Source organism: Grus americana, chromosome 1 (assembly GCF_028858705.1).
Source record: "Grus americana isolate bGruAme1 chromosome 1, bGruAme1.mat, whole genome shotgun sequence".
Lineage (NCBI taxonomy): Eukaryota > Metazoa > Chordata > Aves > Gruiformes > Gruidae > Grus > Grus americana.
This window is the reverse complement of record NC_072852.1, coordinates 152140073-152167913: the sequence shown is the minus strand read 5'-3', so window position 1 is coordinate 152167913 and position 27841 is coordinate 152140073. Positions and strand designations below refer to the sequence as shown.

The window sequence follows — 27841 nt, the reverse complement described above, 5'->3', positions numbered from 1 at the left end:
ACAATGCCAGAGAAGAAACAGTCCCGAAGGGTGACACAGTGTGAGGTGAAAACCCAACCTGATTAATAACAGGTGGAAACCACTGAAGTCAAACAGTTTTACATCAAAGTGCAGCTACTGCAACTAGATCAAGAGAGGGCTCATGGATCCTATTTTTCGCAACCAGCTGCCATCTTTGTGGCCTTCTCCCCGCTGTAATTTTGATGCAGGTTTTCCCTCCCCATCAAAGCACACACAGATGATTGCGCTTCTTGTACCAGACATACCTGCTCCAACATCTATCGGCCAGCATCAGAATTATTTCAAATCAGGCATTTTAATGGTTCACGTTATCTGTTTTTCAGTAGTAAAAGCTGACATTTTTCAGCAGTGTCCTAGTGGATAATGATTCCCTAATCCGTGTGATACCGAAGATGACTGGGCCATGGAGGACTTGTAGGAAACCTCCTGACACACCGTCTGCCACCACTGCAACGGTTCAAGGAAATAGTTTCACCTCAAAGCCGCAGTACCCAAAGGAGAGTTGGGGGGGCAACGGGTCTCTATAGGAGCCCTCGCAGAGAAAAAACTCTGCCTCAAAACTGCGGAGAAAGGTCTCAGAATAAATTTATTTGGGGATGGTGGTGATGCTCCCTTCCCCCGGCGGCTCCCAGCGCTCCCGGAACGATGAGCTCGGGGCGCTGTTTCCGGGAGGGAGGGAAGGACGGGGGGCAGGTTTGAGCGCGGCACCGCCGGGCAGGGCGCCTCGCCGGGCGGGCGGCGGAGAGGCCAGCGCTCCCAGCGCGGCGGGCTTGGCGCCTGGGCTGCCTCCCTTCGCCTCACCCACAAACCGCGCGGGAGGATGAACCTGGAACGGCTGAGGAAGCGGGTGCGGCAGTACATCGACCAGGTGAGGTGCGGGGGAAGAAGTGACCGTTGGTGCAGGGTGGGGTTTGCTGGGGAAGGGGCGGTTGGCCCGCTGGCTTTCCCCGAAGCAAAGGCTTTATCGGCCCGGCTCCCGGTGGGAGGGAGGCCCAGAGGCGGGAAGTGCCAGCCCCTGTAGCCGGGGAAGGTGGGGGTTAATTTTGAAATAATGCCCCATTTCCTCTACAAAAGGAGGGAGCGGGGGTGGGAGAGGAGTGCGGTGGGCCGGAAGCGCCGCCAGTGCGGTCTCCGCTGGGAGCTGAAGCGTGTGGCCTCCTAGTACCGTGATGGGGGAGTTCGTGGTTTCTTCCTCGTTTGGAAGAGGAGGAGGAGAAAAGCCCGCTGTGGGAGCGGTAGGGCTGCTGTGTAGCGAAGGCAGGTTTGCAAGATCCCTCCCTCACGGGTTGTGCAAGCTGGGCCGTGCTTACCTGGTGATTGTAGATGCCCATCATACTAACGTAGGACTCTGTAGACTGCTGTAAGAAGAGCACGCTTGTTTTCATTTGTTGATGGATTCAGCAATTATGTTGCTGCAGGGCAAAAAACAACAACAAAAATCAGGAAAAATGCATTAATGAATTAGATTAAGTGTAGCATGAAAATGCTCTATTTGAACTGAAGTTCAAAGACTTCATACTGGCATCACTGCTGAGAGAAACCCATCCCTTCAGTTAGCAAAAACATTTGTGTGTGTGGCCAGCGAACCTGACTGGAAGATTGATTGTGGACCCAAGTTAATTTGGTGGATTTTATTGTTTTCTTTTTGCTATACTCATTTGAGTAAAACTGATTCACCAAGCTGCTTTGCCACGCAGCTATATAGACGCTTGTGCAGTTCTGAGGAAGGGGCGTTGGGAGGAATATGAAACTGCTGCTTTGTGTAATATAGTCAGTTTACAGTACTGTGGAACTGCTCAACGAAAATTGTATAGTGCTCTGTAGGCCTGGCTTATGCCCTTCTTTCATGGTGTTGAGAGACTTATTTAAACCTCGGTTCTCATAGACAGCTATTACATAGGTGGGGTTTTGCTTTTGGTTTTTTCCCTGGGAGTGCAGGTTGAAACCAGACTATTCTCTTGTCAAATTTGCTGGGCATTCTTAATCCCAATCAAATGGGAAACGTGGGACCACAGGACAGAAGAGGCCAGTTAGGTAATGTGTTGTGCTTTGTGATGACTAGAATACCATCAATGTGCATTTCAGAAAAGTCTGCCAAATCTCTACTCCAAAAGGATAAAACAGTTTCTAAGATTGTAAATACACTCCACAACTGTAATGTTGGGGGAAAGAGCAAAAGTGGTCAAGGCTTTTCTAGTCTTGCGAGTCCTTGCAATGGCAGGATATCTATTAAATGTCCAGCAGATCTTGAGAAGTATGTTATGCCTGATAGCACGGAGAATGATAAAAAGGAACAACAGTAGCCCCTGCTGATCTGCTTGGAGAATCCAATTCTATGAGGTTTTGCCTAGCACCCCAGATCTGATGGCAACCTTAGCTGAGTTAATGGGGTATACCTGCAAACTATGCTTCTGTCAGATCTCTGGTTGGCACCAGTCTTCTCTATTTCACCCACTTCTTCTGAACTGCAGGCTTAACGGTCAAACTGTATATCCAAGGGTAAGGGAAATTCACACAGAGACTATGGTTTGTGTGATGTTAAAGCATCTTGACTGGAGAATTTCTTAATCAGAGATGGTGCTGCTGAAGTTTCTTCAAGTAATTTATATGTTCTTTTTTGTATATAGTATTCTCTTTCTTCTGAAATGTAGCATTTATTTTAACTGGAATGAGGGGACTCTTCCTACTTTTTCAGTGATAGCAAATAAGCTAATGACCTATCGCCATTATGTAGCGCATACCTTATGGTCAAAGATACCTGCATTTTACTGAAAATAAATAAACAACTTCCACCTCAAATTACCTTTTTATATACTTTAGAAGTTACAGTATTGGCCCTTTTAAACTGTTTTTTGAACTTATAAAGATCTCAGATGTGAATCACCATTCATTGGAGACTATGTGCATAAGATATTAAATGTGAATGATGAACAGTATATTTCAAAATAATCCAGGAAAGCTAACCCCAAATAAATACTAATTATTTTTGTCATGCTTTTACAGCAGCAGTATCAAAGTGCCCTGTTTTGGGCAGACAAAGTAGCTTCACTGTCTCATGGTAAGTAGTTGCTTTTTACATTGTTTTTTATTAACTTCTTTCTGATAGTACACTGTTTTCTGTTTTGGTTTGGGGTTTTTTTTTTTTTTTTTTTTAAAGCTGTGTGGCTAAATGTTGAAGTTCTGAGCTTGGTGTAAGTTTTTTCTGTGATCTTTGAAATGCCATTTTTCCAAGTAGAGCAGGGCCAATCTTCCTTTCCTTTTGAACTTTGTGTTGAAATTAATGTTTGGCCAAACCTTAAGGTTTGCCTACCTTAAGAGATAAAAAACAAACGAACAAAAAAGAGCTACGAGAGACAGTGGTGGTTTCCTACAGGATTCACTGTTGCTCTGGGTAACAAATAGAATGTAGGTTTACCGAGTGAGTGTAGCCTTTGTCTGCCTACAGCCATGGTCCATTTATACTTTTTCAAATGGTTCTAGGGGCTTGATCCCACAAAAGCTTTGGTTGCCAATAAAGTAGGAGAGTACTAAGCTGCAGTCATAACTTCAAGTTGCAAAAGTCTACTGCTTTCACTTTTGCTGTTGGTAGGTTCCCACTGATCTTTTTTGAGAGACAGAATTCTGGGTTGGTTTTGTCTGCCCTGTGTCCAAGGGCAGGGTCACCTACAACTGCTGCTTTTTTTAGATCTGTATCACTGTTGTCTCCTCCTTGTGACACACCTCTAGTATGAGATCCTTTGTATTCACTGTTCAGTGCATTATCTGATGACTTTGAACTTGAAATTTGATTATTTTTTCATTTTAATCTCTCCCTGATAGATATTATAAATTTTTTATACATATATATATAAAAAACTTTCTAATAGGATAATAAAATAGAGGAAAAATACTTTTCTAGTGAAGCAAAAGTGAATATTACAGAATCACAGAAGGGTAGGGGTTGGAAGGGACCTCTGGAGATCATCGAGTCCAACCCCTCTGCTAGAGCAGGATCACCCAGAACAGGTTGCACAGGATCACATCCTGGCGGGTTTTGAATATCTTCAGAGAAGGAGACTCCACAACATCTAAAGAAGTTGTTCCTCATATTGAGATGGAACTTCCTGTGTTCCAGTTTGTGCCCATTGCCCCTTGTCCTGTCACTGAGCACCACTGAAAAGAGTCTGGCCCCTTCCTCTAGACATCCACCCTTTAGGTATTTATATGCATTGATCAGATCCCCTCTCAGTCTTCTCTTCTCCAGACTAAACAGACCCAGCTCTCTCAGCCTTTCCTCATACAAGAGAAGTTCAAGTCCCCTCAACACCTTTGTAGCCCTCCGCTGGACTCTCTCCAGTAGTTCCTTGTTTTTCTTGAACTGGGGAGCCCAGAACTGGACACAGGACTCCAGGTGTGGCCTCGCCAGGGCAGAGCAGAGGAGGAGGATAACCTCCCTCGACTTGCTGGCCACGTTCTTCTGAATGCACCCCAGGATACCATTGGCCTTCTTGGCCACGAGGGCACGCTGCTGGCTCATGGAGAGCTTGTTGTCCACCAGGACTCCCAGGTCCTTCTCCGCAGCGTTGCTTCCCAGCAGATCAACCCATAATTTGTACTGGTGTTTGGTGTTATTCCTCCCTAGGTGCAGGACCCTACACTTGCCCTTCTTGAACTTCATATGATTCCTTTTTGCCCAACTCTCTAGCCTGCCCAGATCTCGCTGAATGGCAGCAGAGCCTTCTGCTGTGTCGGCCACTCCTCCCAGTTTAGTGTCACCAGCAAACTTGCTGGGGGTGCACTCTGTCCCCTCATCAAGGTCATGGATGAACATGTTGAACAAGACCGGACCCAGCACTGACCCCTGGGGCACCCTGCCAGCTACAGGCCTCCAAGTGGACTCTGCGCCGCTTATCACAACCCTCTGGGCCCTGCCATGCAGCCAGTTCTCAGCCCACCTCGCTGTCCGCTCATCCAACCCACACGTCCTAAGCTTGCCTGTGAGGATGTTATGGGAGATGGTGTCAGAAGCCTTGCTGAAGTCAAGGGAGACAACATCCACTGCTCACCCTTCATCCACGCAGCCAGTCATGCCATCATGGAAGGCTACCAGATTGGTCAGGCATGATTTCCCCTTGGTGAATCCGTGTTGACCATGTTTTCTGTATGAAAGTGTTTAGAGATATATTATAAATTAATAGTTTATAATTTGTTCTTTTATTTTAGAGGAACCACAAGACATCTACTGGTTGGCCCAATGTCTTTACCTAACAGCTCAGTATCATAGGGCAGCACATGCTCTTCGGTCGCGTAAGTTGGATAAGGTAAGTAATTTTAGTCAAAGACTTACTACTGTTATTCCACTTTTAAACCTCTGCTGCTAACTACAGTGACTTCTTAACCATCAGAGGATAAGGTTCATGGGAAGTGTAATTAAAAAACCTGCATGATGTAGTTTATCTGAACCAAGTATAGCCCTGTGTTCAACAGGCCACATTGAAACTGTTGTCCCCAGATAGTGTCACAGACATGAGAAGGGGTCCAAGGATGTAACTGCAGCAGGTATGGGAAGGTGGAGTGTCACTTCAGGTGTAGTTGTTTAAATTGTCCTTCCACTCTGCTAATGACTGGTGAAGGCAAGAGTGAAGCAAGTGTCCTTTGAGAGTTTAATAGTAGAGAAAGTGTTACAGGCTTAGTCATTTTGGTCAGGAAAGGTTTTTGGAGGTGAAGGGGATGAAGAAGCCATACAACTGAAAAAGGAGAGAGCAAAATGGAGTCTAGCAGTGTAAGTAAACGTGCTCTCTCTTTGTAACTAATATGTACGAAACTTCTCTTTCAGTTATATGAAGCATGTCGCTACCTTGCAGCTAGATGTCACGTGAGTCCATGTTTTAACCTCTATTGGAAACAAACCAAACAAAATAAAATTAGGTACCTGACAGACAACGTAGATGTCTATGTTCATTGGAATAACAGGTTTAAATTTTGTGACAGTTGATTTCATTCTTTAACCTTCAGTATGGTTGCCGGAGTATCCGTTGTGGTACTGTTCTGAAGAAATCCAACTGACCTTTTTTTCCAAGAAAGAAAATACTCCTGTATTATTTTGTGGGGGAAGAATGTGAACCATTTTTGTCTCATGTCTTCGTGTTTACTGTTTTAATTGGCGGGTTGTAGTCTGACCAGAGATGATGTGATTTATGATTTTATAAATATAGTTAGCAGCTTTATACTTCTGTATAAAATGTGATACGTAAATAGTAAAATGCAGTGCTTTCACAAGAAAACCGAACCAATTGGTAGATTAAAAATAGAAATCTGAAACAGAATACTGACCTGCTTATAGAATAAGATGATTGTATTTTATTAAAACCTCTATTAACTATTTTTAGAAGCATATCTGCTTCTGTGATTTCATAATGCTGAATAATAGATTTTCCTGTAGGTGTTACTTTTATAATTTTTTGCGTATTATAGATGACCAGTAAAATAGTTGACTGCAATTGTAAAATGACATATTTCCAAATAAGAATATGCATGTATGAAAAACCTGCTGATAAGCACTAGTTGTTATTATCTGTGCCTTTGAAACGTGACACTGTGTTTATTGGTGCTTTATGTACAGATGTTTCAAATCCAACCTTCTTTTTTACATGCACATGTTTGGCTAGTATGCTGCAAAAGAACATCAACAGGCCCTGGATATTCTAGATATGGAAGAACCAATCAACAAAAGACTTTTTGAAAAGTACTTGAAGGATGAAAGTGGATTGAAAGACTCTACCACAGACTGGGAGATGTCACAATCCTCTGTAAGTGACATTTTTAAAACAAATACTTTTATAACTGAGAAAAAAACTGTATGAAGTCGGAAAGTGATTTTACAGCTGTATGAATCTGAAACTCTAAGCTTTCTTTTTTTGGATAACATAATTTTCAAAAATTCTGAATTGTTCTCCTTACAGTCAGAAGTTGCATGTTAGCTTGCCTGTATGAAAATAACTCGGTTTGCCAAAATGAAGAGTGCTTTTCAAGAACTTGCTTGCAGACACTTTGCAGGAAGTTCATGATCTAGCATTGGTTTTTAGAGTCTTCCAATTGCAATTTCAGTGTTGATAATGTAAGCTAACACTTCTTTCAATTGGGCTGCAAGTTCTGAGGTAACAAAGCAAGTTTTCTTCTCCTCTAGATATTTTTAATGAAATATTTCCTTAATCGCTCAAGTGTTGTTCTCAGTGGGACTTTTTTTTGATCACACTTGAAAATTGTGAGGTGAAGGTGAAGTTTTTGAAGCTCAGTGAAAAAATTCTGTATAGCCACACAGTTAAAAGGGGTCAGTATCACGTGTAGGCTGAAGAGTCTTTACTTTCAGAGTTATGAATTGAAGTTTATTAGCTGAAACTACAGTGAAGGTGATTGACAGATGGCCTGTGATACTGAAGTAGCAAAATGGGTTAAATCATCGATGTGAACTGATTTCAAATGCTGATATTAACGGGCTTAAGGGAGAAGTCGATTAGACTGAGTTACTGTGGTGCACCTTAATGGGAACATTTAAGCTACCACTACAAGCAAAGGAAGAAGTCCTCAGTCCTTTGGCTGTTCATTCTCGCTCCCTGTTTCATGGTACTCTGGCCCAAGTGTTTGGGTGGCTGATTATTGAACTAAATTGGGAAACTATTTTGACTGAAAAATAACCCAGCCAAACCCCTCGACTTCTATCAGTCCTTACCTTCACAAATGCTTGTGATAAAGGATGGATTTGGTTTGCCAAAGGAGAGAACTACTGAAGTGGGTACCACTACAAGAAATTATAAATCAAGCTCCTCTCTAGGAACGTAGCTTTTTCAAACTTAATTTGATTGGTTTGCACAGACACTAGTTCCAGAGTAAGAGTGACTGGCCTCTGAGCTGGTACCAGTATCACCACTGTAGCAGCCCCCTGGGGTTTATGAGTTGGTAATGCAGCGGTACTGTTTCTAGTGTGTAGGCTCCCCAGAGGGTTGGTCTGTCTGGTTAGTCTGATGGCATAGATGCGTAACGTGTCAGCTGTCTCCAGGTAACTTGCTGACACTCCTGTGGCCTTCTCACTGAATTGAACACCTATCTCGGGAGTTTTGAAAGAACGTGTTAGTTAAAATTGTGCTAAGATGTCTAATAACTATGGTAATAATGATCTTTCACTAGTATTGTTTCTGAAACATTTATGTTTTGGGTTGAAAAGAAGGCAGTATTTTTCTGCTCAAAATAGTTGAGTCCATTGCTTTGGCCTTTTTCATCTCTACTGCAGTCATTCTTGTTTTGCCTGAAATGTGTGGTTTAATAGTCAACAAAGAAGTGATTCGCCTTTGGAAGTGACAATTTCCCTATATTGAATGTGAAGGGAATTTAGTATAAATAGTTTAAACTCAATATCAGAGATCAGAGAGCTGGATGCCGGAAGTAGAAAAGATAAACTCTGTCCTCCGTCTACTTAGTTCAAGCATGCATTTGTTTGGTAGTAGATAACCTGACAGAGCATTCATTTTATTATTTTTTTTAAGACAGTGGAGACAATATTTTATTTAAAGACAGCACTAGAAAACCAGGTTCCATCATACATGAAATGCTTTTTACTTTTCAGGGAGCCCATTTGATTTGTGCTCAAAACCAAATTGCAAACGTTGATTCAGTCTTTGACCTCCAGCCCTGCTTTTCCACCAGATCAAGAGCTCTATATGCCTTTTGCGAGGGAAGATCTATGATGCTTTGGATAATAGAACCCTAGCGACATACAGCTACAAAGAGGCCTTGAAGCTTGATGTTTACTGCTTTGAAGCATTTGATCTTTTAACATCGCACCATATGCTGACGGCACAAGAAGGTCTGGATAGCAGTATTTGTCAAATACAAGTAAAATTTAGCTGCTTTCTCAATATGCCTTTTTCCTGGATAAAGATTAAAGCAATACTACAAGTAATAGACTTTGAAATGTTAAGGATAGAAAATGGATGAAATGAAAATTGTAATGGCACAAATTTACATTTGAACTTTATTTTTCAATCTTGCAGTGCTAAGAATTAAAAGAAACAAAGTAACCCAGCTGTCCTGTTTGTTAGCTCTGGAAGCTCCCACGCTCTTTGCCCAGCCTAAACAATGTTTTTCCTGTGTTCTCAACTTCACAGACTTTGAATCCACGAAACCCTACTGGTGTTTGCTTAGTTATAGTAGGCATGGCTTAATAGAGCATTCCGGGTGATAAAATTTGACATGTAGAGTAAATAAAAATAGTGGCATATTATGTCATCTTTATTGAATTTCATTTAAAAGTTTAGAAGGAAAAACTAAGAATTCGATCATTAAGTTTCATAATTCAAAGTACTATCTGTTTTAGTGTATCTGTACTGTTATCTTCCTTGTAGTTTCAGGATGAGCATCATAAAATTCTTTGTATCTCTGTGTTCTTAAAATGTTGAATCTTGCTGTTTCTTCTGTAATATGACCGCTTTGATTTTTTATTTTTTTAAATTCACATAGAAAAAGAACTTCTTGAATCTCTACCTCTTAGTAGACAATGTACAGAAGAAGAACAAGAATTGCTTCACTTTTTATTTGAGAATAAATTGAAAAAGGTAAACCCCCAAACTGACTAAAAAGCTGGAGAACTGATTGAAAGTCTTGACTTCAGATGTAAATTTTCTTGTATTCCCTCTATTCTAGACATTGGAATAAATAAGGGCTTTGTAGTGTTGGTTATTTTAAAATTTATGATGCAGTAGATGTCACTTTATGGGGGTAGTATAACAGTTTTGTGTAAACTTATTTTCTGGTGTGGTAACAACTTGAAAATCTGATTTTTTTAAAAAATTTTTTTTAGCTTTATTTTTTGAGAAACTTCTAGGTGAGGAAAAAGAACATTAATAATGTAGGCAAATTGCCAATTATCTGAAAATACTAGGATATAGCAACATAGTTCCAGACTATTTTTTTCCAAAGATAATGTGAGAGCACTGAAAACCAACTATATATTGCTCAGTATTCATTTCTTCACCTACATTTAAGATGTTTACACTGGCAAGCATCTTTCATGTTTTAAATGAGCTTTTAAGTACATTGTAAAGAACCATTTTACCAAATACGTGTTTTATGGACTTTCAGTTTAAGAATTTTAAGAAGCTTAATGCTTCTTAAATATTCTTTTAGAACTAAAAATATTAATACTTATACAATCTGAGTTTAGATTAGTTGTTATTTCACATGTTGTTTCTTTTGTCTTTCAGTATAATAAACCCAGTGAAACACTGATTCCTGAATCAGTAGATGGTCTTCAGGAAAACCTGGATGTGGTAGTATCCTTAGCTGAAAGACATTATTATAACTGTGATTTCAAAATGTGTTACAAACTTACTTCAGTGTAAGTATACAAAGCAACTTTGAGGGTTTTTCCTCATGTGGTGAAGTATAATAATTATGCCTGGACTTACAGTGAATGTCATTGTTCAATGGATTGACATACATAACAATTTGATACAAAGTTTCAGGTATTTAAAATGTGTCATTTGTGTCTGGCAAGACACATTATTTTTATGATATGTAGCAGAAGTATCCAAAGCAAAACTCTGGTTAATCAGCACTGTGCTGCACTTCCTGTCATCCACCCTCTTCTTTACTCTGGTACCTTGTTTTGTGTGTTCTCTACCTACTTATTGTTTGGCCTTCAGAACAAACAGGTTTGGATCAGTTGGTTAGTTAGGAAGTATGATTTCTCTGGCTGATTAAAAGTTATGTTAATTTTGATGTGCCAAGTATTGTGTCTCAGTTGTTACGTAGCCTGGGCGTATGCTGCTGCTCGGTTGTCAGATGGGTCAGCACAACAATATGGATTGCTTCTCAGCTACTGCAAATCTGAACACGTGGTTGAGCTATTTTTTCTGCTGGCCTGACAACTACCTTTTTAAGAAAACTGTATTTTTGTGTATGTAACGCATAGTATCAGAATATTAGTGGTATAAAATAGAAGAGGTTTTGTTTGGGTTTTTTTAATAGTACAGCTTTTTCTTAGCTGAAGCTATTCTACATCACTATGTAGAATATCCCACAGAGCCCAGTACAGGCAATATTTTTGAGAAGGCTGTAGAGAATGCTGACAGTTAGGGTGAATATAAACATCTGAGTAAAATCATGATCCTCTTGAAATAAATTACTCCAATTAAGTCAATAAAATAATACTATCACATCTTTGTTTCTGAAACTTAATTGCCACACCTTGTCTGGCAGAAAGTGGCGGGAGTAAATGTCTCCTAAGGAGGAGACTATCACAGATGCTAGAGCTTGGAAATGAGAGTCGGGGAAGTCCATATAACTTCCAAGTTTTAGACTCCTTTCAAGAGAGCATTTGATATACTTGTTTATATGTTCTTTTATACTTTTCATTTGAAATACTTTGAACTATTTAAAAATGTCTGCTAAACTTTTAACTGTTTCAAAGTGTACTTCTCAGAGAATGGAGTCATAATGTTGTACTTCTGTTTTAAGAGATTCTGTGAATAGATTTCAAGACATCTTTTTTTTTCCCTCTGCTTAGTTCACCAAATGCTTATGAAAAGGGCACATGCCTACAAGCCATGTCCTGCATGCAGTCTGTTGTCTGTGAGACTATCTTCCGCTTCTAAATGCCACAGGAAATAAAAATTTAAATCTGAGCTAAACATGTTTCCTAAGGCATACTGCTTAGTGTTAAGCTCAGGAAGTTGAGGACTATTGCTTGAAAGTTGCTGTCAAATGTATGGAAAAGCTGAACAGAAATGTTGTTGCTTGCTGTTTGCTGGTTAAATTTGAAGTGACCTGCAAACAAACGTGCATTGTATTCTGGTTTTCTAATTGTATATTCAGCTTGCCAGAATTTTCTGTTATTATCTTTTTTTTTAAGCTAAATAAATAGTTACTTTTCTGGTGTTAAGATAGCCTTTATTATGCTGTTAATAGTTACCTTCTAGTCACAAATAGTTTTCCAGTGCCTGAAGTGGTAATTAACTGGAACATGACATACTATAAAAGCAGCTTGCTTATAGCATAGAAAAATTTTTGAAATGTGCATTGCAGATTTATTTTATTTTGTTTTTTTAGAGTGATGGAAAAAGATCCTTTCCATGCAAATTGTTTACCTGTGCATATAGGGACACTTGTGGAGCTTAATAAAGCAAATGGTAAGAAACACAACATTTAATATGAGTCAAAAGAAGATTGTAAAGCTTCAATTTTAAAAAAAGAATTAAGGATGCCAAGAAACCCCCTTATATACCGCTTAAAAAAGTTACATATATTTTTCCTCTTACCTGCCGTTTCAAGAAAACAGTGGTAACTGGAAAAGAAGGGAGTTTCAGAGCTGACAGCAGGGGCGGGGAGGGGAAGTAGTTGTGCAAAGAGTCATCATTCATTCACAATCATGAGTGTCACGATCATGAGTGTCACTATCTTTTAACCACTGGGTTGTGTAGCCAGAAAGTTAGTGAGCTGCACTGCTTCATTTCTGTTGTTTGATTTCTGTTTTGAAGTGATCTTCCTAGAGTATCTAGGTGTACTTTTTCTGCTCAAGAATAAAATATATTAATTTAAACTAGAAGGAACTCTTCAGCAGTGCGTACGCTTAGGTGGACTTTCTTATTCCATATTAGAAAAAAATCTAGACTCTCCTTGCCTTTGCTGTTGTGAAGGCCTCTTTTTAGTTCAAACAAGTTAATAATCATTCAGCACCTTTGTTGGAATTACAAGAATAGCGTCCTTGCAGCTGGGATGGCTTTTTCTTATTCCAGACTGCATATAAACATCCAAATCAAGTGAGAAGCTTGAATGTCTTTAAAACCAATTGGAAAGTAGATTAATGAGCTCATATAATTTGCAGTCTCTCAAAGGATGGTGCACTGTATGTATACAAATAGGTCATTAAGTGTACTAGTACTTCGCAATGTTTAGTGAATGTACTTTTCAGTTACTTTACAGTCAACTACATCTGAAAATGTGGCCAGTACTCTGATTTTTCTTCTAAGTCTGCCTCGAGAAGCATTTTGTAATTAAGTTAGTATTTTGTAAGCCAGTTTTCATATTTTATTTTTCTGAAGCCGAGAATTGATGCAAAGTACTCCAGGACAAACTCATCAATTTAAGAGCATTGTACTCTGAAGAAATAGAAACTTTATGCACCGTAATGCTATTTCTTTTGAAATTGCATTGGCAATAGAATTTGTAGCCTGTATCTGATTACTTCCACTATTATTAGAATATCTATTGTAAGTTACTCTAATAAGTTGTTGCAGAACTCTTATGGAGTGGGATGTATAGCTGTTTGTTTATATGCTGTGAAGACTTACGGGTTGTTGTGGCTTTGGGGTTTTTTTGTTTGGGTTTTTTTTTTTTTTTTAGTTAATTGCAAAACTGAATCTCTTTTGAGGCAGCTTGAAGTATTATCACGAACCAAAAAACATTTTTGTTCACTTATGCATTAAAAACATTAGATGTTCTTGATATTTTGTATAGAAAGCTAAAAGGCTTGAAACATCTTAATATTTTGGTGTATTTTAATTTTCTTTTCTTGTTTCTTCCCACTATTTAGAGCTTTTCTATCTTTCTCACAAACTGGTGGACTTGTACCCAAATAATCCTGTAAGTTGTTCAAAGTCTTCATTGCCTGGAAGTCTTTTCTAGGTGAAAGCACATAAAAGTTGTAATAGTCAGTTTGAACAACAGAATTCAAAATCTGTTTCTGGATGGAGCTAGTAAAAATTATTTGCTCCTTTTGTTATTGTAATTTTCTTATACCAGGGTTCTTTTTTAAAAACAAAGTACCGGTAAAATATATTCAATGTGAGGTGTTCACTTTGAATAATAACTTAAAACAAATGTTACAGTAATAAATGTGTATGCCTGTCTGGGCAACCTTTTCCAGTGTTTGATCCCTTCATTTTCCTTTTACTCAGTCTGAATTTCCCATGCTGCAAATTGTACCAATTGCCTCCCATCCTGTCACTGCACCTCTGAGATGCTGCGCCTCTTACTGCTGTCTTCTGTATTCCCTACTATTGAATAATAGAAGACAGCAATAAGCTTTCCACTTAGTTCTCTTTTCATGAGGCTGAACGAACCCAGTTAGAGATGTACATGCCAACAGGTCTAGTTTGTCTGTAATACATCAAATAATTTGAAAACCTGACTGTGAAAATGTTCTTAACTTCTCTAATTATAATCTGTTCCTCTGTTTTGCATCACATATGATGATGTTTCACTAAAATTATCGTGATATATCTGATAACATTCTGTTTGGTTTTAATGTTTAGGTGTCATGGTTTGCAGTAGGCTGCTACTATCTCATGGTTGGCCACAAAAATGAACATGCCAGAAGATATCTCAGGTAAATATTTTTTTCCAGTTTTCCTTAGTGAATCTGTTGCTCGCTTGCTAAATAAATGCTTAATGTTCACGATTGATTGTAAGTTCATAAAGTAAATAGAAGCTTCAATAAACTGGTAACTACTAAAATATTCCTTTTGTTGAAACCCTGGTTTTGGTGTAGCAATTTAGACCTCAACCATCAAGATACTTTCAAAATGACATACAGACTTCTGTGGAATCTCTTTTGGCAGTCACCTTCCTGTTCTGGGCAGATGTAGTCCCTGCATTTGCTCATGCTGCCAAGCTTACAGCTAGGTAATCAAGCCTCAGTTCTTAGCTCAAAGACACTCAGGCATTCTCCCAAGTTCAGGCTTCATATCCTAAAGGGAAGAGTTAGATAGAAAATTCTAACATTTGGCTGTGCCTAGTTCTTTTTTTGCACAAGCAGCCTTGGACTTTTTTGATTGGTCAGTCAGTCCAGTGCTCTTTACTGTAGGTCTTCTGTATGTGTATTGATTATCGTCACTGGGGAGCAGCACCTTGGTGTGAAGTAGGGCATTTGTTGTGGTGCTGTCAGCTTTAAACTGAGAAGGCTTAAATCAACCTGTAAGGCTTTCATTTTTCTTCTCAAGACCTTTATAGACGATATATGTAAAGATAGGTTAGTAATTTAGCCTATTTAAATGCCTGGTTATTATGAGTAAGCTATTTAAATTCCTGACAAGTACCAGTGTGAAATTCTTCAAGAAGCTGTCCTGAGTGAATAGGTGTTTTGGTGGTGAAGTGAAGAACATCTGTATTAAATCTGCAAGCATCCCTAGCCAGGTAGAGTCTATAGATGTGTTAGAAAAAAAGAAAAAAAACAACCCAACCAACCACACACAACCCCAACCCAAACAAAAAAAACCACCAAACCATCAGAATTCAGGGTAGTTATGGTAGAGAGGAAAAAAGGTCTGGTAAAAGTGAAATAGTAACAAGATGCCCAGATTTCTTGGAGAAGAATGGTAGTGTTCAACTACAAGGCTAGGGACAACTGTGGGCTAGGGAGTAGTTTTTTGGAAAAGGATTTGGAGGTACCATGGATAAAAGCACAAGATCATTGTTTTGGAGTCACGGACCATCATGCTGGAGTATGCTGGACAGGGCAGAAGGCACAGCTGGGCAGTGCCCAGGATCACGTGAGGGAAGTATCATTCTGGCTGCTCCAGAAGGAGCCATCTGTATCTTTCATATCTTACAAAAGGGCTTAGTTCATCTCAGCACCAATTAGGAAAACATTTGTGATAGAACACAATCCATCTTTTATAACAATAACAAAGCTGTATTGTAATGTGTCCTTGTTGACAAGTCAACATGTGTGTAGAAATCAAGATGGTTGTGAGGCATTTGAGTTGAATTCAAGAGAAGGCAGAAAAGAAGCATTCTGGAGAAGGTGGCCAATGAGGAAGGCTCTTGAAGTGATTGAAGGTGTTTAGGATGTAGAGTTGGAAGATGCAAGTATTCAAATATGTAAAGTTATGTCCCAGGAGACAGAGAACCAACTGTTGTCTAGGATCTGTGATGAGAAATAATGAGTTTAACTTTGACAAACAAGATTTAGGTTAAATGTTAGGAAAAAATGAAGTCTTTAAGCATAGTTAAGCAATAGCATAGATTATTTGTGGAACATGTAGGATCCTCATGTCAGAAGCTTTTAAGAAAAGATTGGGCATGTCTGTCATCAGCTCTTTAGTTATGAATGCCCTTACCTTCAGACTGAGAAAACAATCTATAGAGCTTTCTAAGGTTCCTGTCAAGTCCATCTTTCTGTAAAGACTCCAGGTTGCACTCTTGATGCTCAGGTTGCAGGTCTTCAGCTCAGGACTTGAGTCACATTCTGTATGCTTCTCTGATGCACAGCAACTGTCTGCAGTGTGACAAATAAATACTTGTCTTCATTAAGGCTAGTACAAGTATATGTTAAAATTTCAAAATGCAGTTCAACCTAAGTGTTCATTTGGTGTTTTCATATCCTGCTTGTGAAACTTAAATTTGCTGGAATAAATTTATTTTGAACTGTATCACTAGAATTTTGTAATACATTATGAGTCACTACTACTGTTTTCTGTATTTTGCCCAATTCACCTATTATATCATTGTTTATGTTCAGTAATATCAAGTAATTCCTGCTGTCCATGAACAACAACAGAAACAATGCAATGAATTCTTGAAAATGGGTGATACTTTTAAGTGCTGAATACTTTGTTGAACTCTTAATTTTGTTTACCACTGGTCATTACAGAAGATTATTTTAATAGATACCTAACTATGTGGCATAGCATTGCTGTGTAAGTAGTCATCTGAAGCAGATGAAATTTAATTTCAGATGTGTTTACTTGTGACTTGCTTTTGCTTTTAGCAAAGCTACGACACTTGAGAGAACCTATGGACCTGCGTGGATAGCATATGGACATTCATTTGCAGTTGAGAGTGAGCATGACCAAGCAATGGCTGCATACTTCACAGCTGCACAGCTCATGAAAGGGTATGTCAAATATGTCATATTCAGAAAAAAATTAAACTTAATCCATGAATAGTGTAGATGTTGACCTATATCACTGTAAACAGCAGGACTACATTTGCAACAATTATCTGGTAGAGAACAAAGGAGGAAAAAAAACCCAATAATTTAATCATCTACATTTAACTGCATTATTTGTGATTTTATAAGTTCTAAAGTCAAGATTTCTATTTAGGTAATCTATGTTCTACCTGAAAGTTGTCTGAAATTTGTGAATCATTTTTGTCATACCAGGTCATAAACTGCTGTACAGTAATATCTTAAACTGCTGTATAGTAGTATCTTGAACAGCTGTTTCATGCTGTGGAGAAGGTTGTAAAATGGGTAGTGTGCTACTCATGTCATATTGCATATAAAACTACTGTATTTGCTTGTAGTTATTAGTAAATGTAATCCCTTTAATTATGACTTCTACCATATTCTATTTGTAAATTAAATGTATGAAGGAAACTAGGGAAAAAAAACCCTCAGAACTAACTTACACACTGAGAAAACACATGTAATTCCAGAGCAGGTTACAATTACGTACTGGAGTTCAAATTCTCATCAATAACTAACATGTAAAGTCTTTTAAACTGGCCCTTGGGTTAGTAGTGCATTTAAATCAGCTTTCACTTGGATGTACATAAACATATGCAAACACGGTTGGCATTTGTTTATAGTTTGTGACACCATTCCTGATAAGTGCATGTTTGGTTTTTTGTGGTTTGTTTTTTTTCAGGTGTCATTTGCCGATGCTCTATATTGGACTGGAATATGGTTTGACCAACAACTCAAAGTTAGCTGAAAGGTTTTTCAGCCAAGCTTTAAGCATTGCCCCTGAAGATCCTTTTGTTATGCATGAAGTTGGAGTGGTTGCATTTCAAAATGGAGAGTAAGCTTGCAACAGGATTAAATACAATCTTAAATATGGATTATTCTGAAGTGTAATATGCTAATATGTCTACTAAAGTGCATTTGAATCGTAGTTTCTTTTGGTTCTAGTTTAGATGGTGTTTACCCTAAACCCTTGCTTTCTACATTAGTCTTCATTGTTTAAGATTGAATGAGGACAGCTTTTAATACTTAAGAAACATGCAGAGATCGATTATTATCTTGTGTGTGCCTGTCATTGGGCAGTTGCATGCCTGGAAGAGGCATCTGTCTGCACACACAAGTGCACAGATGGTATAAAATTTTGTACAGCAAAACATTTTGTCAGCTCAGGAGGTTCCAAATGTATTCCGAAAAGAAAAACCCCACCCAGATATAAGAAGTGTTTAGTGAATATTCTTGGTTTGCTTCTAATTTTTTAACTTTGTCTTGTTAGCTCTCAAGAGCACATGGAAAATATAGCCAAACTGTTTTTTACATCTAATTTCACTCATATAATGAAATAATGTCAAAGAACTGTTCCTGATAATATGGTTTTCTCATGCTGATAATGAAAACTCTTCATTAATTTACTTTTCTCCCCTTCCACCCCCTCAATTCTTAGCTGGAAAACTGCAGAAAAGTGGTTTCTTGATGCACTGGAAAAAATCAAAGCTATTGGAAATGAGGTATTTTTTCCTAATAACATGCACAATCATAAATTTGTAATACCCAGGAAATTCTGTAATATCTTGTGACAAAATATGTTGTGCTTATTTTAAGATAGGAGCAATACAATATAAATTTGACTTTAAAACTTCAACCATCTACTTGTAATTGAGTATGTTGGGTTTTTAGATGAGAATCATGACACATTATCTTCAGTGCTACAGGAAAAAGCAAAAAGTATGTTTCTGTATGAAATAATAACAAAAAAAAAAGCATTGACAAGAGAGTGGAATCCAGGTCTCAGTCTTGGGTCTTAGTAGACCAATGGTTCTTGACCTGAGGTTAGAACTGGGTACATGCGTGAAGGTGGTTTCTGCCACCTTAAGTGTTAGCCATTTCTTGAACGACTTCCACTTTTGTTTGGACGTAATCCTGTAGGTGTGGATTTGTTTTCTTTCTACCAGGTAGAGGCACTGTGTGGGAATGAGACCAGGGATGCCTCACTGACTTCCTGAGAGTAATCAAAATAAGCACTGACAAAAAGTTTGTCAGGAAACGTGCTTGTAGTTCAGATGCTTTTGTGAATTGAAAGTCAAGCATTACAACCCCAGTTCCTCAAAAGCTGGAACACACAAATGAGCTTGTACCTATTGGTAGTACTGTTTATTTTATTTGTGTGTCATCATCTTGTCTAAAGAAACACCTTGTACTAGAGTAACTTAAGATGCCTTAATGAAAGCAGTACCACCTTGTGACAGGCTTCTTGTGAATTTTAGGATAGATTTTCTCAATTTTTAGCTCAGATTTAGTTAATGAGGACACCACCCATGCTCCTATGGTTGTTAACAAAGCATCTATCAAGATAATGAAATTGCTTCTAGAGCACGATAGATCTCTTATAAAGCGGAAAGTGCTGAAAAAACTAATCTTCATGCAGACAAGGCACACATTTACTAAAACAAACTGCACAGATACTGATTTATATGCTCACCAATATATAAATAGGGTTGTTTTGTTTTAGTTAAAGCTGTATTGTTGTTTGTGCAAATGCCACAAACTTTGTAGGTTAGGCTAAAATTTATGCATATCCCTAAATTCTTTTCTGTGTGGTATTTTTCTTGTTTATTGACAAGTACTAAATATCAACATATCTATAAACACATACATGGAAATTTATAATTAGAGTGGGAAACACCTAAAATAACCAGAGATACAGAGAAGCTCTTCCATTGTTATAAATGCAATCGAGTCCAAATGATTTTTCATTTCAGCAAAAAGTGGTTTTAAGGATTTTGTTGGCTCAGATTGTCTTCTGTGTGCCTTGTAAATGAGCTAATTTATTTAGAGCATATGAAGTTAGACAATAGAGAAGACAGTAAACAGACCTTCAGTATTTATGATTATTTTTCAAACACCTAATTTAGGGGATCTTTGGTGTTGCTAGGCCAAGAGACTTACTGTGGTTTTTAGTTAAGTAGAAAACAAATTTTGTTTGGTTTGCATCCAAGTTTACTATCACTGACCCTTTAAAGAAATTTAATTGGGTTTGGAGAATGGAAAATTAGAAAAATGAGTTACTGAATAAATGTTTCGAGCTCAAATATGTGTTTTGAAAAGAATTGAAAATGCTTGTGATATTTTTCTTGGTCATGAATGAATTGCCTTGTTCATTTGTAGTTTGGTTTTTTTTTTTTTTAAAGTAGACAAAATTCAGTTATAATCTGGGAAGCTGCAGTTATTTGAATTGTTGCATTACTTTGCAGGTAACAGTTGATAAGTGGGAGCCTTTATTGAACAACTTAGGACACGTCTGCAGAAAACTCAAGTAAGCAGAGAGTATTGGAGCTACATTTATCTGGAATATACACAAATGTGTTTTCTCTAGGCCTGCTTCTCATTAATGTCAAGATTGCGTACCACATGAGAGCAGTGTAGAAGCACCTTGTAAGAACAAGATTCCCTAAATCAGCTTGTGAACGTAAATACATTAATTGTCCTTTATATCCAGTTTACTACGCACAAGTTAAAGTACTTAATGTAAAATCCTTTCTTTAACTGTTGATTCTTATCAGATAGAAATTTGGTTGTAGGCTTTCAGATCCTCATATGGGTCTGAATTCTAACTGGCTACTGTCCCAGTCCTGACATACTTGAATATGTCCACTGATTTAAATAACATAAAGGTAGTTGTGTGCTGATTAATTGCTTGGATCCGTGCTTATGGGTTTGGGGTTTTTAATTGAAGTGAAATATGCAGTGACATTAACACAGCAATAAAATATTACTTTATGGTTTTTGAGAACAGAACTATCTCATATTTCCATTCTAGAGAAAGAGAAAGTTCTAAGTACATATGCAAGCTTTAACAGTTTTAACATAGAGAAATGTTTTCTCATTAATTACCTTAGTCTCATTTTAACCAGTGTTTTCTTTTGTATAATCAGTACCATATCTTTTTTGTGTGTGTGTCATGGTTTTAATTGTCCAGTTGGTATATACTGTAATTTTTCTTTCAAAGCTGCTAATGAGAATGTGATTATGGTAGATGTAAGTTGTACTTCTGCTTTGACTTTGGTAGTAATTGCTTTGTGCTTGAATTGCCAATTAGACTTCATTTTCATTATGAAATACGGATGTATAATAGTTACCTCGTCTGCCAAGATCAAACAAAAGGCACTGCTTCTGGAATCTATAATTGCAGGGTTTTTTTTCAAATACTTGTATCATTTATAATTCCTTTTGTCTTTTTATTTCTACAGTAAGTTATCAACTGCTTACATTGCACTTAGGACAACTTGCAGTGTATTACTTGTTCAGGTTCAGAAAGCCAACCTAATGTATTTCTACATCCTTGTAAACCATCTTTCAAGAAAATCAGATTGAGAATTTAGGCAGCTGTACATATATATGCTTTGACAATTAAAATTCTTTAATAGCAAATTTACTAGTATTCATAATAAATTATGAAAAAATTTACTGGATATATGTCTACTCATTAGCATTATGTGGCTGAAATTTGAAAGCAGCATATTAAAATACAGTGGTAGTTAATTGGACAGGCAAATACTATGAGTGAAAATAAAATTCAAATCATGGGAAAGTTTTGTGCAGCAAGCAAACGGTTGCATAATTTTTCTGCCTCAGTTGTTACTTAATGCCCTTTAACAACTTCATGTGTTGCTGTTTGCATAATTTCATTATAGCTATAGACATTAAAATGTCTTCTGAATAGACAATTGCTATCTTTATTTTGAACAACTCTGTACCAGGATGTCAAATGTGACAATTTCTCAGAGTAATGTACATTTACTCCTTGTGTTATGGAATACAAATGCAATAAGCAGTCTAATTAATGGGTGATTTTCCAAGGAAGGGTGACTGATATTTGAAAGAAATTAGGGATCTGTGTAAACCTTCTTTTCTGATGCAGATGGTAGCAAAATGGAAGTGACAAAAGTACCAGTGTATGTCGCACTGAAGGGTTGTGAAACTTCTGCCCAGAGAGCTTTTCTCTCTTTGAACAATGAGTGATTTAGTGTTGTATTGCTCCTTCGCCCCCCTGGGGAGAAAAATGAAAGCTACAGAAAGAAAGCTAATGTTACAATGAGCATTATTAAACATCTAAAGCGATTTACCACATCAAATTGCGAAGATCATCTGCAAATGGGGCCTAGCTGTAGGCAGCTATTGTTCTACATAAGGGAAACAATGATTTCTCAGTTATGTTGAGGAAGAAAATTCTCAATATCCCTGAGTCTTTTGTGCATTCTATTATGTTCAGAGTATGAAGTAATAATTTTTAAGTTCTTGTAGGACTGTGTGCCACTGAGCTGAAGAAAATATTGATACAATACTATAAAAACACCTTTCACCCTGAAGCTTACTAATAGATCTTCTGTATTTAACCCTAACAGGAAATATGAAGAAGCACTGGAATACCATCGCCAGGCTCTAGTACTAATTCCTCAGAACGCTTCTACTTACTCTGCCATTGGCTACATACATAGTCTAATGGGCAATTTTGAAAGTGCAATCGACTATTTTCATACGGTATGTAACTGGCTTAAATTAAAGTGCTGGTCACGGAGTCCGCATTTACTGTTTCATTCTGGTTTGTTTTTTGAAACAGAGAACCAACATCTTCTCCAGCCTCCAAATTAGTGTTTATTTTATAATCTTAGGAAGATTTTTTCAAAAAAGTTAAGTTTTCTATTGATTAGGTGAAAAAATGGCCACTTGTGAAACTTAGTAATTGGATCCTTCTTTGTAATAAATTAATTGAATATCATAATTGTCATATACATTTTATGTACATAATCTTATGCAGCTGAAATGATTTAAAATACTTCCAAATACTTCCAAGCTATGCCTTGAAGTAGAAGTTTTACAGCAAGTGCAACATTTAAAGATATGATATTTTCTGTTGCCTCAGATTTATCTGTATTATATGATCCTTGTATGTAATTATTGCAGGACAGTTTTGGTGATCTCAGGTTTTCATAAAGTAACAGTGAATTTTCCTCAGTTGAATTTTCAGCATTCAAGTTGACTGCTTGAAGTTCTATTTACCTAGAAGCTTGTAGTACATACATTTATTTGTAATTACTTTAAGCATGTCTCAATCTATTTCATTACAGATTGTAGCTTAGCTATACAAAATTAACTTCCTCACAGGTTTTGTAATTGTTATTTTAGTAGTATGTTATAATTCATGATTTGTGAATGATTCTCTGTCTGTATACATATCCTTTTCTGGGTTTGTTTTTGCACTTTGCTTGCTCGCTACTTCAGCCAGTTCATTTGACAGTATTATTTTGCTTGTGTAATGTTTTGCTTTTACAGTGAAGACTGTGCTCTGTGATAGCATTGTTGAGCAATAAAACAACAAACTCAGAAGCATCATGGACTTAAGATGTAAATGGTTTTATTTGCTACTTGAATACTTGTTACTTTTTTTGTTAATAGGCCCTTGGTCTTAGGAGGGATGACACATTTTCAGTCACAATGCTTGGACATTGTATAGAAATGTATATTGGTGATTCTGAAGCCTACATTGGTAAGTCTTTCACTTACGTGACTCTTAAAATCACTGAGTCCTTTGAGAGTCTTAATCTTACATCAAGACAGACTGTCTACCATTATCTAGTTAACTTAGAAAGTAGAGTATGGTTTTGTTCAGGTTTTTGTTGGTTTGGGGGTTTTTTTGTAAATGGCTTAATGAGTCAGAACTTATCAGCAATTGCAGATGACCACTGTTCTTTGTAAGCATCATCACAGTAAATTCTTACCTGTATAAAGAAAGGAAACACTTTGCCATTGGAGGTGGTGGTGGTTTCTTTTATAGAAAATATTGATTTGTGGCAGCTTAGAAACCAAAGGTAATGGAGAAAAAATGAAATAGAAATAATGGAGTTAGAAAATCAGAGGACTTGATTTCAGCTAATGCTGCTGTAGAGAGATACGTGCGAGGCATTTCACCATGTCAAAACTCTGCACTGTGGAGACAGGATAAATTCTGCCTCCCAAATTAGAGCTTTACATTTGGTTAAAAAAAAAAAAGTGCTTCATAACAATAATATGTTGCCTTGCCATAGTTTGAAAAAATCCTTGAAGGCTTTCTGCCCAAAAGGAAAACTTTATAGGGACGTATTTCTGCTTCATTGAACTTAGTGATTTATCTATAATGAACACAGTTGATGTCCTGTCGAGCATGTTAATGAGGCTGAATCCAGTAAAAGCCATCTGTGTGCGCTGTTGCTTTTCCTGCAGTTTTTTGCACAATTGAAGCAGATGTTTCTTCTCAATATTGTCTTGCTCCATATGTAGTCAGTTAACACATCTGGAAGAACCATGTAGCTGTGTGATATGCATTAATGCAAATCATGCTGTGTGTAACAACAAAAAAGTCTCTTACAGAATTGGGAAGGGAATTGGCAATTACTTCTAATAACAGACTTTTGAATCTGAGTTGTATGTCTTATATTGTGGTTCTTTCAAAAAGGAGGCTGTTGGATTTTGACAGTTCTAGTCAACTTCAGTCATTAAGCAGCAACAGCTCCCTGTCAGTCTGAAAGCAGAGAATCATAGTAGTTTCTGGATTATAATTTCTTTGAAATACTTGGGTTTTTTTCCAGGGGATAGTGTTCATTTGGAATAAACTAATGGTTTTACTGTTTTCCTAGGAACAGAGATCAAAGACAAGTTAAGATGTTATGACTTTGATGTACACACAATGAAAACATTAAAGAACATAATTTCACCTCCCTGGGATTTCAGAGAATTCGACATAGAAAGACAAACTCTGGATGAAAGTGGTATAGTAACATTAGAGACATCACATCAAAGAAAAAGTACAGATACCAGTCGCCCATTGGAAGAAACATTTGAGATCGAAATGAATGAAAGTGATATGATGTTAGAAACATCAATGTCAGACCATAGTACGTGACCATAAATCCTGGTAGAGAGCTCATTTTGTCTCAGTGTAATATGTTTGTTTTAGCATTTTTTGTTATGGTGTTATACTTTCAAGAATTTGCTATTTTTATATGAATTCCAACTTCTACTCTGTATTTAACCCCAGAGAAATAATGCTTGCCTTAAGGATGATTTAAAAGCATACATGATGGACTATTTCTACAAAACTAATCATACATGATGACGTAAAAAATAAATTCACTTTTTTTTTTTAAACTGTTTACTGATCAATGTGTCTGCCATCAGTAAGACTGTGAAGGTTTAAAAATAGTAGTTAACAATGGAACTGTTAACAGTGTTGTTAAATTGAATAGCCAGTCTAATATAGTATTATTGTGGCTTCTGAGTTTTCATCCTGTCTGTGAGGAATGCTTTCTTAGTAAATAGACCAAAAAAATCCATGAAGTTTTATACTTACTACTTTATACCTATGTATTCCTTTAAGGAGCAATTTCAGTGTTTTTCCATCATTTGACTCTAATTTGGCATACATTTAATTGATGACAAAGCATGTTACTTTGTTATACTTTCTACTAGTTATTAATTTTGGTTCTTGATTCTATATTGTATTACTGAAAGATCATTTAAGGAACTGTTTTTGGTAAGCTGACTAGACAACAAACATGAATGGCGTAAACATTAAGATAAATCAGTCTTACCTGCAATTACCCTTATAATAAAGTTGTAAGCCACAGCGTACTGCTGTAGGGACTGCAGTCATTCTCCTTACATGTAGTTGTTTTGTCAATGCAAAGGATTAACTGAATAATACACATACACCGTTTTTACAAGTGTCTTAAGTGTGGTATTTTTAAATGTCATTGATCCACAGAAAAATGAAGGTGTATGCCTCAGACATGGTGATTTGTCCATCCACTACACAGGACAGGTCTGTTTGCCTTCTTAGCATGGATGTTGAACGTATTTTGTGTAAATTTTTCCCTGTCCTTCTCTTCTTGCCTGTTCCACATATGTCATTGTGTGGGGCTTAGAATTAAAAACTTTACGCTACAAGCTGTCATAATTTTTCTTCTGTGACTTCCAGCTAAGTTTTGGCATTTAAAGATTTTCTGAAGTTTAGCACTCCAGACTTTAGTGTGAAGTACTTCAGAACTCAAGAACTAGCAATTTTTCTGTAGACAAAGATTTTTCATGAAATACAAAAATGATTTAGTCAGCAAAATCAAATCACTGGTCTAAAATGCAATTTGTACACTGTATCTCAGTACACTTGTGTTTTAAAACATGTATTTTCAATTATACTTTTAGCATAAAACATATATGTTTGGTTATTGTGATATAATTTTTATCCACTTTATTGGGCCAAGGTATAAAAAAACTTGACATTAGTGCAATTCCTGAAATATCTCCTATACCCTTTTTTGGCATTTATGTAAATAAGAGGAGACAAGGGATGAATTCAAGTACCTGTATTGAAACCTTGCTGTCATTTTTGCTTTCCAGCAGTCCATCTTTCTTGATTAATGGTCCTTTTAACTTTAAGACAGACAATGTTTACTTTTAATTTTACCAATGAATGGATATCAAAAGATGGGCTGATACTGTAAACTTTTGAGTGATTTTTTTTTAAAAATTTTTATTTTTGCATAGAGTTTTGCATTAAGTGGAAAATACAAACTATTACTTTTCATCCCACTACATCTGTCTCATGGCTCATTGAGTTCTCAGTCGACAGGTTCTGAATCCTAAGGAAGATACAATTAGTAGAGACGGCTACTTAGAAGAAATTGCTAGATGGGAAGGCCTTCATTTATCCAAGGACTCTCATTAGCTGATGTGAGATACCTGCTAGTGAATCAAAATACTCATTTTCCTTTTTCCTTTGTTTTGCCACTATTTGCTTGCTGCGCCGCTCAGAGAGACTGGGTTTTTTTTTTCTGTGACTGAGTATGTTCATTCTTTGTCTCTTTTCCTGATAGTGCTCTCGTGAATCCTGGATCAGGGAGACTTCATCGTATCAGTGCAGGACACATACATAGTTTGAACACAGGGTATTGGCTGTTTTCCACATGTGTATGCATTACTGAACCTGAATTCAAGTTGTAGACACATTTGCACTTCAAAATTCAAGGATACCGAGTGAGGAAAAGCTAGGGGAAGAGTCTGTGGGGGATTTTAGCAGCAATTGCACATTTTGAATTTCCCTGTTGACAAGTGGTTGGGTCCAGGAGATCCCTTTACTTTCCTACGACCACCAACACAGTATTGTAGAGAAGTCTGGTTCTGTCCCAGTGACAGCGGGAATTGTTTTTGTGTCTCCACAGAGGGAATTATGGATGCCCAAGTTACCATTCCCTATCTTAGAACATATGGATTGGAGTGTATGTCCAGTGCAGAATTCAAAACCAATCCCATATTTTCTTAGCCATTAGAAAATAAGGTGAATTAAAATGTTTTGCTTCCTAGTACTAAAGCACTTCACCGAAAGTTGCATGTTCTCCTGAAAACAGTGGTATAAGCCATGAGTCTTAAGTGGAAAAGTCTTTATCCAAGCAGAGTGTGGGGGAAAAATGAATCAACCAGGAAGTGCATGCATCTCCTGGGCAGTGTTGGGTCTCTTTCCTTCAATGTGGCTGGTTAAAAAGTCCATACAGAGGGTTTTCTTTTGGTATCTGGTAGTTTGTGTGGGGTTCAGGTGACTTTTTAGGTTTGAGGTAAACGAGATTTTTTCCTGGGCACACTAGAAGACTCTGGCCAGTTAAGACTATATAAGGAGTGTGTCTCAACAGCTACTGTATTAGGCAAGTCTCGTCCTTTAAAGGATCTTTTGGTAGTTACTTTTACATCTGTGCTTATGTATCCTGAATGATTGTAACCATCAAGACCATCTCATGGACAGAGTGACAGCAAAAGCTTGTTGCTGCATGTAGAGCAGCCAGAAGGCTGTTGCCAAAGGAT

At 37.4% G+C, this 27841-nt stretch overlaps 1 protein-coding gene across 1 annotated transcript; it reads left to right on the top strand.

Annotated features, from left to right (window-relative positions):
- Window positions 1–717: 717 nt before the first annotated feature.
- On the top strand, window positions 718–26202 carry CDC16 (cell division cycle 16). The gene is made up of 18 exons (XM_054844787.1): window positions 718–889; window positions 3025–3079; window positions 5224–5321; window positions 5837–5875; window positions 6669–6809; window positions 8701–8860; window positions 9514–9608; window positions 10257–10390; window positions 12103–12182; window positions 13586–13635; window positions 14307–14380; window positions 16763–16888; window positions 17646–17798; window positions 18402–18465; window positions 20209–20270; window positions 22360–22495; window positions 23411–23501; window positions 24628–26202. Exons 1-18 carry the CDS (start codon window positions 842–844, stop codon window positions 24891–24893), a joined length of 1872 nt encoding a protein of 623 aa, XP_054700762.1. The 5' UTR covers window positions 718–841; the 3' UTR covers window positions 24894–26202.
- The last annotated feature ends 1639 nt before the right edge of the window (window positions 26203–27841 follow it).

Excerpts from the sequence above, each read along its gene's own strand:
- CDC16 (XM_054844787.1), top strand. The coding sequence starts at position 842 with ATGAACCTGGAACGGCTGAGGAAGCGGGTGCGGCAGTACATCGACCAG. Across the intron at positions 5,322-5,836 it reads GGTCGCGTAAGTTGGATAAG|TTATATGAAGCATGTCGCTA; the intron begins GTAAGTAATTTT and ends CTTCTCTTTCAG. Across the intron at positions 23,502-24,627 it reads TGATTCTGAAGCCTACATTG|GAACAGAGATCAAAGACAAG; the intron begins GTAAGTCTTTCA and ends CTGTTTTCCTAG.